General features: G+C 47.7%; 1 protein-coding gene across 2 annotated transcripts; it reads right to left on the reverse strand.

Moving 5' to 3' along the window:
- Positions 1-318: 318 nt before the first annotated feature.
- LOC143642295 (adenylate cyclase type 10-like) lies at positions 319-9,409 on the reverse strand. 2 transcript variants are annotated; one of them, XM_077110610.1, is made up of 4 exons: positions 9,374-9,409; positions 8,440-8,548; positions 6,252-6,447; positions 319-772 (listed from the first exon to the last, which is right to left on the reverse strand). In XM_077110610.1, exons 1-4 carry the CDS (start codon positions 9,384-9,386, stop codon positions 665-667), a joined length of 426 nt encoding a protein of 141 aa, XP_076966725.1. In that variant the 5' UTR covers positions 9,387-9,409; the 3' UTR covers positions 319-664. The 2 variants fall into 2 exon arrangements, 1 of the variants encoding a protein (XP_076966725.1); XR_013155635.1 differs by lacking the exons at positions 6,252-6,447; positions 9,374-9,409 and having other exon boundaries at positions 8,440-8,532.
- Between the last annotated feature and the right edge of the window lie 1,886 nt (positions 9,410-11,295).

Below are 11,295 nucleotides of genomic sequence, written 5' to 3' on the forward strand. Positions count from 1 at the left end.
GCCAGGGGCTGCACGGGGACGGCCTGGGGGTGTGGGGGCCGCGGCCGGGGTGCGCCGGGCCGGGGGCGCGCGTGCCTAGGCCGGCGCTGGGGCTGGGTGAGGCACAGGCGGGGGAGGGGGCGGGGCGGCGAGAGGCCTCAGCGCCCCCTTCCTCACCGGGGGGCTCCCTGCCCGCGCCGTCCCCAGTGGCAGCCGGTGCGCGGCGGCGGCGGTTGCTCCTCGTCATCCTCGTCATCAGGGAGGCAGGTGGCCGCCCCCATCTCCCCCCCGCACCGCAGGGTCTGTCACTGAGGGTCCCCACCCCTCCCTGCACAGCTACCTTGTGAGGATGCAGCCAATGGCGCCATCGGTGAAGAACAAGCCTGGCAGACACCAGATCCGGCACCTTGATCTTGGACCTGCAGCTCCCAGACCATGAGCAGTAAATTCCTATTGTTTTAAGCGATGCAGGCTGCAGTGTTGTCTCAGCAGCCCGAGTGGACCAAGACGGGGGCCTCCCATGCTGGGGAGAGCCTGACTGGGAAGCTGTCCTGTGGGGCTTCCTGAGAGCAGCCCCCTGCAGCCCACCAGCGGGGGTCCACGCCTTGCTCATGTTCAGCCAGCATTTCTCCAGCATGTTCCCCTGTGTTTCTGAGAGCCTCAAGGCTTTGTTCAGGAACAGGTCTCAGTTCTGCCCATCTCCCATCAGAATGCAGACATAGGTCATCAGGTAGTAGAGTCCTGGGTAGAAGACTGGGCCAGTAGTGTTCTGAGCCACAAGACTCTCCAGGTTCTAAAGGAAAACAACAGAATGGTACAACCAGAGTCTGAAACAGCTCACTGACCACAAAGTCATTTCCCTCACAGATGGTTTGGGAACATTTTAAATATATGAGCAATCAAGGAAGAAACTGTGTTACAGAGACGTACCTACTAAGTATGGTAGATAGAATGGTAACATGAGGTAGAGGGGCCGCCAGGGCCCACCCCAGACCACAGTGGCCTGCCAATACTTTTCTGAAACTAGTTTTTTTTCTTTTGGTAGTACTAGAGATTGAACCTATGGCCTCACTTGTGCTAGGCAAGTGCTCTACCCTTGAGCAACATCCACGATCTGTGACTACTTTGAAAACAAAACATCTTACTCTGATTATCAAAGCAGTACAAGTGAATGATTGAAAATTTAGAAGGAAAGTTGTCTAGTTCTGCATGTAAGGAGCTTGGAAATCACCACGTGGTAAACTAGTTGAGATCTGAACAGACCAAATCCTGCCCAGCTCTTCTCAGATCTGTAGGAAAGGCGAGACACAGGACAGACAGCCACCCCCAAGACTGCAGACAGACAGGCGCACACAGGGCCTCCAGGGCAAGCTGCTGTGGAAACAGTACCAGGGTAAGGGACCTGCACTGCACCGGATGAGTTCAGAGACTCATCAGGGGCCTTCTGGGGGTTAAAAACTCCAGGTAGAAGAAGTGGAGTGGGAAGCGCCAGGGTCTGTCTCCCACTCAGACAGCAGCCGCCTGGCAATCTGCAGGACTCAACTCTTTCAGAACTCCGGGGTCCTTGGAAGCTTTGCACGGGTCTGGGTTGGATGGTGAGTTGAAGCAAATTTTGGCCAACTTCAGCACTTAGCACAGTAGCAGCTGCCTGTTTCCTGCACCAGCCCCACGGCAAGCAGTTGTGACATGTTCCTGAGTGACCTACATACAACTTGCTGAATCCAAGATGGACAAAAAGGACCCTGCCACAGATACCTGGGATCTGCACTCTGACCGCTGATTGCTGCTTTTGACACAGAGGGACAGTCCCAGAGGCAAGCAGCTGGCAGGCAGTGCATCTCCTGCCATCATTACAAGCCCTCCTCTGGCTGCAGGGACACCCAGGGCACTGAAGGGCTGGTGAACCTCCCCTCTCTTCATTCTTCTCTCTCTCTTGATTGAGCATTCCAAAGCACCTGCCTGTATGCAGAAAATTAGAAAGTGACTATGCACACCCAAGGAAAGGCATAGGCTCAGAAAGACCAAAGAAGAGCTTCAGTGGGCCTTCCTGCTGATCCAGGGCATAGAGACAGCCCAGAACAATGAAAAATAAAAGAAAAAAAAAGCAAATGCTGGGGAGGAGAAAGAATCTTATATCCATCAGAGCTACCACACTGTTATATGCAAATCTGTAATATCAGATACACAGAGTTTAAATCAAAAACAGTTATAGGAGACCAAAAAGGAGTTTGGTCATTAAAAAGATGTTCCAAAAATAAATGATAGATAGATAGATAGATAAAAGAGGTTCCACACAGCAAAAGGAGGTCTATGCAAACCATCAAAATCACAAAGCAAGAACTGGCAGAACCGAGGTAGAGACAACCTAGAGGAAGAGTGGGAGACTGTAGGACTCCACTCTGGACAGAAGGGAGAAGAGCCAGAAGAGATCAGTGAGGAAACAGAGGACGTAAGAAACTGGAAATGCTCAACCACTGTGCACTTAGCGGGCAGAGTTCCAGCTTTGCAAGATGTAGAGTTATGGAGACAGATAGAAGAGATGGTGCTCAATAGCATTGCTGAACTGCACACTTGGAGTGGGTGGCTTTGTGTTGTGTGCATTTGACCACCGCCAAAAAAAAAAAGGGACAATAAATAAATTTGAAAAACTTACATGTTGAGAGTTGCACTCAAGGAGATTGACCAGGTTCTTGCAGCAAATATGGGGGCGGAGGGGGGGTGGATTCCCTTATGCTTCCAGCAGGGAAAGGCAAAAAGGGATCATTTTGAAATATACCAGTGCTCTCAGAAGGACCTACCTAAGCAGTCTCATCCCCAGGGGGTTCACCAGAGCAGTGGCCGACTGCTGCACTCCTGTCTTCCCTCAGAGAGGCAACTGCACTGCACTTGTGAGGCTCAGGGTCCAGCTAAGCAGGCTCTCTAAAGATTGAGCCTAGTCATGAGGCCACAGGACACCTCCCCTCCCAGACACCTTATACCACACCACTAAAGACCTTTTACACTGCTTCCTTGTACCTTGTACATCATGTCCAGCTATCAAGAAAACATTATACGGAAAAGGAAACCAATTTGAAGAGAAAGAGGGATATGAGAATTGTCAGTCAAGTAATTTGAAGCAACAATGATTAATATGAACTCTAATGGATAAAATAGATGGCAAGAAAAACAGAGATGGAAATCCTGAGAAAGAACCCAAAACAAGTGCTAGAGATTAATAAAAAAGAAAATAAATGCAGAATGCCTTTGATGGGTTCATTGGTAGACTAGGAACAGCTAAGGAGAGAACGTCTGAGTTTGCAGGGATTCCAATAGAAACCTCCAAAACAGAAAAGAGAATAAAGACTGAGCAATTAGGGGCTGGGGATGTGGCTCAAGCGGTAGCATGCTTGCCTGGCATGCGTGTGGCCCGGGTTCGATCCTCAGCACCATATACAAAGATGTTGTGTCTGCCGAGAACTAAAATAAACACTTAAAAAAATTCTCTCTCTCTCTCTCTTAAAAAAAAAAGAAACACAGAACAGAATGTCCAGGACTGTGGGAGAGCAGAATGTGTCTGTGTAGGGCAGACCCCAAATGGCTGTAGGTAGGCTCCTCTGTCAAAGCCTCCAGCAGGCTGCTTGTAGTATGCTGCCAAGGTCATGAACACCTTGATTCAGCAGAGGCACTCAAGGTCACACACAGGGCCTGTTAGGTAGGCCCACTCATGCAACCTGTGGACAATGTGCCTTCTTTGTCTGGCCTGCATCAAAAATAATAGCCTATCGAAATGGCCCAGGGAGTTGGCTAAATGGAATTGGCCAGGACTCAGTGGGGCTGGAGCTGGGCTGCCACCACCTCTGAATAAAGGGGATGTGGCTCAAGTGGTAGCAAGCTCGCCTGGCATGTGTGCAGCCCGGGTTCAATTCTCAGCACCACGTACAAAGATGTTGTGTCCGCCAATAACTAAAAAATAAATATTAAAAAATTCTCTCTCTCTCTCTCTCTCTCTCTCTCTCTCTCTCTCTCTCTCTCTCTTCTCTTTAAAAAAAAAAAGAAGGTCTGCTCTCCAGGATCCAGACTCTGCCCCCCAGGGTCTTAGCCTCCACCCAGCACTGTACCTCGTCCTTGCCTCAGGCTTCCATCCCCACTCCCTTCCTGAATCCAAAAGCCACCGTCTTCTTAGTGTTTTAGGCCTTTGTTGTGATCCCAGCACCGTCTGCTTCTTTTGGGCATTGCCTGTCTTTTGTAAGAATGGGTTTTATCACTTTACTATTGATGGACCTTCACTTAATCACCTGCTCATTTTTCTGGCTGGGTTCTCACATATTGATCAGGTTGACCACAAGTGAGGGGCACTTTCATCAGTACTCAATTCATCTCTAAAAGTGAGAATGATAGTTGACTCATGTGTCAGGTGATGCACCTGACATTTGGGGAAAAGAGAAACTTGGAATAAATTAAATCCAGTGTAAGATGGCCAAGAATATTTTTTTCTGAATGACCTGGAGTTAAGTATATCTCAGATTTCTCCTGAGTATCTTCTTTTTTTTTTTAATATTTATTTTTTAGTTCTCGGCGGACACAACATCTTTGTATGTGGTGCTGAGGATCGAACCCGGGCCACACGCATGCCAGGCGAGTGCGCCACCGCTTGAGCCATATCCCCAGCCCAATCCTGAGTATCTTCTTAAGTAAGAGACATTCACTATCTCCAGTGACATTTTTAAAGTAATGCTTTATATAACCAAGCAATTTCCCTATCCCAAGAGCCAGCACATGTTGCACAGATCTGAGCTGCAGACTCCTGTTCCGTGTCATGTCACCTTCAAGTGGGCAAAGTCTGAACATCCACCTGTTCGGAGGCAGTGACTTGATAAGCTGGGAAGAGACCCTGAGGTTTGTGGGGGGGAGTGGTAATGAGCCCTCCCCTGGGCCATGTATCACTCACTCTCTACTCTCTTTTTTTTTGAACCCAGGGTTGTGCACACAAGCCAAGCACTCCACCAACTGAGCTATGTCCCCAGCCCCAAGCTCTCTTCTCATAAAGCAGGAGTGACAATGTTCAGAGCTCAGTGAGCTGCGCTGCTCTGTGGGCCCACCTGCCTTGTTCAGGTTTTATCATTCAGCTTGTCTAAAGTGGGCCTGTGTCTTCATGGCCTGAAAGACTTGGAAACAGACTCTTGGTTTCTACAGATGAGAATGCAGCTAGGCCCCTACCTCAGTTCTAGCCTCATAAGACCTTCAGCAGAGATCACAGCCAGGCCCTCCCAGACTTCCAGCCTGCCTAACTGTCAAACAGGAAGTGGGTGCTTTTGATTTGTTTTGTTTAGGGTGCTGGGGATTGAATCGAGGCTTGCACACAACAAGCCCAAGCTCCCTGATCAACCATGGAGCTAAATAAAGCCTCAGCCCTGGGTGCTGGTTCCAGCTATTAAATTTGTCACACAACAATACAAAACACATCAGTGCTCAGTTTTTATGAGAACAAGGTAAATTCTAACACCTGCAGTTTAACCCTTTATTCCCTGAGGGGCTTGTCCTCCCTGGGTGGTAACCCAGATCTACTTTGCTTCCCACCCCCATACTGGGGAGTTAAACTCAGGACCTTGAACACACTAGGCAAGTGCTCTACCACTGAAGTATATGCCCAGTCCTTTGAAATTTTCGTTTTTATTTTTTTAAGACAGTGTCTTGTTAAGTTGCTAAGGCTGGCCTCAAACTTGCAATTCTCCTGCCTCAGTCTCCTAAATTGCTGGGATTACATGCATATGCCTCCACACCCAGCTTAATTTGCTCATGCTTTTATTCTGGTATTTAGTTTAGTTCTTAATACATATCAGTTGAATTTTTGAAATTGTCATTCAAAGACTTATCTACCAGGTTGCTTATCAGAACAATAGCAATAAAATATTGTAGAAAAGTTCATCCAAGAATAATTGGGCTATACAATATAATAATATAATAATAATAATAGATAAACACTATGCTTTGTTTTAATATAATGACAGGAAATTATTCATAATATGTTTAATAGCAAATCACAACAAATGGAAACGTGTATGCACACACATCAGAGAGAACATGAAAGGTGATATCTCAGTGCATAAAAGCAATCATTGCTGAATAGTAGGGATACAAGCAGCTCATACTTTCTTCTTTCTGGTGTTTAGGAGGATTGCCTTCAAAAATATCTATTATAAATAAATGTCTAATGTAAATTCTGCAGTCAGAAATTGGTTGGCCCAGAAAGTAGGCAGCCATGAGTGGAGGAGGGACAGGGCCCCTGGCCTCACCTTGAGCAGCTCCACCCCACGGTCCTGGGCATTCTCCAGCTGTTGTTCAATTTGCTTCTGCAGATAGAGAACTTGCCCCTCCAGGTACCTGACAATTCCTCCATAGTAAAGAACTGTGGGGGTTCTCCTTGACACCAGGCATTTGGCTCTGCTGGAAAACGTGTGGAATTCATCCCAATCCTGAAGCCTGGCATACCTGTACACCACAGGGAAGTAAGACAATAAGAGCCACCCCTGGGGACAGGGAGCTCACATCCTGTCCACTGCTTCTGAGTGCAGTTTCCAGCCCTGGGGCTCTGGGGGCCTACTGCCTGAAAACACAGGAAGCTGTGGGCCATGAAGCCCCGAGAACACGGAATACACTGATGGTTTGAAATGAATCAAATCCTTAGGAGGACCCAGGTAATGTTAGCCATCATCTTTCTTTAGAGTCAAAAAAAAATGAGACATATCAGACTATAAATTCTGGGCTTGAAGAAACTGCTCCAGTTTTTCCAAAGAGAGATGCAGGGTCCAGCACTCCTGAGTGGTGTAAGCAGACTGGTGAACTCAGTTCCACCTTGGTTCCCCTTTTAAATATGAATTCTCAGGTCCCCAGATTCTACTAAATAGACAGGTGAGGCAGCATTTTGACATGTTGCTGAGGTTGGCATAGGTGTGTACAACCATGTTCACCTTTTCCAGGTGATTCTTATGCCCACTAAATGTGAGACACATTGGCCTAGGACACAACTGTTGAAAAACTCTCCAATCAAAACAGAAAAAAAAATAGAATGACATTTGGACTATTATTGAACTTCAACCCACATGGCAAGTGAATTTGACCTTGAACATTAATTGGCAAGGGAAATTAATTTGGAGATTTTGAATTCTTCCAAGTAATTTTATAATAAGAAGGCATTTCGATTCAAATTTGAAGCTGCTCTGATTTGTGACATTTTATATAAGAATGTCTCCATATTGTCACTGACTCTCATCTCAAGACCTCTAGTGGACAATGTGGCTGCATGTAGTTGAAGGTGGGTGGGAAATAGACTGGAAGGACTTTGAGCTGAGGGGTGGCTGTGGAATTTAAGGAACGTTTGGCTGTGACCCATCTTGGAGGCTTGCTGTTCATCAGGCACAGGTGTGGCCATCACTGGAGGCTTGCTTGGTCAAAGGCTTAGCAAGCTGATGGGACTGAGCCTAGGGTCCTGGGGAGTGGGCTACCAGAGAGTCTTGTTTCCTCCCGTCTCTTTCCACATGAGGGCCTCCACAGGTGAAGCCCCAGGTTATGCCTGCTTCCTCACTCCTCCAGTGAGAAGTGCTGCAGTTGGCTGGTGGTCTGGGGAAAGAATGAGGTCCCTTTCTCTGTCCTTCGTCTTGAGAGCCAGGGCAGCAGGCCTGGGCATGGTGTGCATCTTCTCTGCACAGGGGGAAGAGGCCTGCAGGTCCCAGGACTGCCCGCTGCTGAAGGTGCACGGAGTTCTGCGGCCATATCCTGCAGTCCCAGCTTCTTCAATGTGGTTTCTGTCTGCTCTGATATGGGTGGGTTCAGGTGGGCAAGCACCACTCATGACTGGTTTGGAGGCTCCACCCTCCTCAGAAGCAGTGTGGCCGCCCCTCGTTCCCCTTGAGGGCCTGGTTCCAAGACCCCTCTCCCGACACACAGGACCTGTGGATGCTCAAGTACCTTACAGCAAATGGCCAGGATTTGCACATAACGTATGCACCCTGTCCCGGAGACTTAATGTCACCTCCAGAGGACTTAGGAGACCTAACCCAGTGTGATGCATGTAAATATTGTTTTACTGTATTGTTTAGGGGAAAATGATAAGAAAATGTACATGTTTAGTACAGATGCAATCCCACCACTATCTCCCAATCCAGGTCTCTGTCTGGATTCAGTTGAATCCACAGACAAGAACCAGGGACACAGAGGCTGTTGGGCCATGCCCTTTCTGGTTTCTCTGGCGAAGTGTGTGTAGCAACTGCTCACTGCAGTACACCTGAGACTGCCACTTCCCTGTCCTTGGTTGAGGTGATGAACTAGACAACCCCTCCCTGTCTCCGGGTAGATACTCTGTGACACCCTCCAGACAACTCAGGTATAAGCTACACAGGCTTTTGCTTTCTTCTGGAAATACTCCCTGGAGCTCTTCCAGGAGACATTTCCCCTTAAAAACTTAGTGACATCCAAGACACTTACCAGATAGCAACACAGGAGTAAAGTCCCAGGGGGATTCCACTCTGGAACTTGAGAATTCTGTTGTTTTCATTTTGGCATATGAACTCCACACATGTTCTATAGATAAAGCCTAAAAGAGAAAGCAGCAGGAGAGTGTGGTGGGTGGGAGGGGGTGCTCGTCCTGCTGGCCTCAGAGCCCACTGTGGAGACAGTTCTTTCTGATTGCTATGAGCTAGAGGGTCCCGTGGACTTCAAGAACAACAGTCCTACACCCACTGTGTTGCTGAGTCCCTGCTATCATGGAATGTTATAGGTTCACAACGCAATTCCATAGCACAGACCAGGCAAGAGCAGAGTCTAAACAAAGATTTCCTGGCCTGAGCACAAAGAGGACCTTAGTGTGACCTCTCCCCAACCTTCCCAGCCAGGCTTCTGGACTGGCAAGCAGTATGTGCAGCCCTTTCTAAAATGCATGTGTGGAGAACAGCCCCCCGCTGATCCTGCTGGTGAACTGTGCACCGAGGGTTGTCCACTTGCAGTCAATTCAAGGTCGTCAGGTTCACCAACAGCTGTTGGTGCCTGCCACTCTCATCATTAGTAACCCAGTCCTTTAATCTAAAGCACAAAGTCTCTAAGAATACCCTAGTAAACATGAAGCCCTCCCAGCACAGGGTGCATGGCCAGACAGGCCTGTCAGCTCCAGGGTAAACTGAGCTGAGAGTGTAACTGACAGCTTAGGCCAAGGCTTCCTCCAGACTGGATTCTCCTTCTTGCTGTTCCTCAACAATCCTGCCACCTGCCAGACTGCTCATCAGCACAGCCATGAACCTCTCCATCCCCGTCATATCCATGCAGCCTGAAAACTTGAAGTCTCAAGGCCTCAGCTCTGGGGCTGCCTCACCACACAGCACAGGGGCCACACCCACCTTCTCTTCAATTCCAGAGCTGCACTTACCAGAATAGAGCATGATGTCCAAGCAGACAAAATAGAAAAATGCCTTGCTGAAGATGTGCTCTTCCACCACAGAAAGTTCCCACAGCCACCCCAGCACCTGTATCAATTGCTTGTATCTGTGAAACAGAGAAGGCAGTAGGATCACCAAGTGGTGGATAGGGAGAAGTGAGCCCTGGTCTAGTCCTGGTCCTGCCCAGTAAAACAAAACCAAACAAACCTTAAACCCAAATTGCCATCTGTTTTGTTTTGTTTTCCAATCTGTTTTTTCATAGATTCTTCTTTTTCAAATATACATTTTTTATTTATAGATGGTCACAATAACTTTCTTTCTTTATTTATTATTTTATTTATTTATTTATATATTTATTTATTTATTTGGGGGTGCTGGGAATCCGACCCAGGGCCTTGTGCATGCAAGGCAAGCACTCTACCAACTGACTATAGGCCCAGCCCTATTTATTTATCTTTCTGTGGTGCTGACGATCGAACCCAGGCCTTACACACACTAGGCGAGTGCTCTACCACTGAGCCTCAGCCCCAGCCTGTTTTTCATAGATCTTGAGACCAGGGTAACCATAGTCAGGAAAAACTGGCCTTCAGTCCTGGTTGCTATTGTCTGGGCATTTTCCTTCCTATGAGACATTTTCCTTTCCTGCCACCTGTCAGGGCTTGGAGTCCTGATTCCAAAATAGGGTTGATCAGTCTCATGGCCAGAGCAACCAAATTAGAGATGATGCTTATGAATAAATTTTGTTAAACAGAGGTATCCAAAGGCAAAAGAAGGCCACCAGCTGTCCCATCTTACTGGGAACTGGACTCCCTGTCCTGTCCTATGGAACAGGATAAAAATGAGCCCTGAACATTCAGCAATATGACTGACTTGGGAAAATAAATAAGCTTCAAGATAAATACCTGCTTTTCAGGAAGAGCAATTTACAAAGTCTGCAGAGGACCAGATAGTGTTTGTTGGGATTCCGAAGCAGTGACCACAACTTATGGGCTTGAGAGCCTGGGAAGAAAACAATTCTGGTGTGGGGGGCATTATTTGTGTCTTCATTTCTCTTGTCACCCACCAGCCCTTACCTAACATGATGGCCAGGTCCAGGTGGCCCATTATGTATTTGATGTGGGCCAGTCGACCAGCCACAAGGGCCACGATATCAATGCCCTCGCCCTTCAGCGGGAGGTTCACGATGTGCTTCATGACCATCAACTCATACTTGAACCACATGCCCTGGCAGCCAGCCAGCTGGTGGTAGAGTGAATAGTCCAGGTAAGCATTAATGATCTGAAATGGCATCAGGGCAGGGGAGAGGGGAAAGCCTAAGGTGGTCCCCAGACCCAAGCCCAGGCACATCACCAGGCACCTGTCAGTGAACCACGGGTTATCAAGCCTGGGAATAAAGCTGGTCACCGGCCAAAGCCATGGGTTTCCAGAAATCAAACTGAGTTTCTACCACCTATTTGCTGGGGCATCCGAGGCAAGCGCCATGGCCCCTCTTGTCTACATCCCTTAAACAAAAGGCAAAATGTTTAATTTTTGTGAAACATAAAAGCAATAGCAAATGTAAGTAAATGATTGCACAACAGAAAGCCTGAAAATGTCTTTTAAAAGAGAATAACCTGTTAAGCTTCTCCCATTTGCCCTCATTCTCTGGGTATATTGTGCACGTTACCAGAGGTAACCTGTGTGAAGCTGCACCAGAGTAAAGGCTGAAGCAAGTGTCAGAATCTAGTATCTTCTGTGAATCCAGACATTAAGCTATTTGCCAAATTTTAATACAATATCGTTGTATTTTGTTTGTTTGGGGAAACAGAATTCTTTTAAAAAATAAAAATGTTGCCAGGTGCAGTGGTGCACCTGAAATCCCAGCAGCTCAGGAGGCTGAGGCAGGAGGACCCCAAGTTCAAAGCCAGCCTTA

The sequence above is a fragment of the Callospermophilus lateralis genome, chromosome 11 (assembly GCF_048772815.1).
Source record: "Callospermophilus lateralis isolate mCalLat2 chromosome 11, mCalLat2.hap1, whole genome shotgun sequence".
NCBI lineage: Eukaryota > Metazoa > Chordata > Mammalia > Rodentia > Sciuridae > Callospermophilus > Callospermophilus lateralis.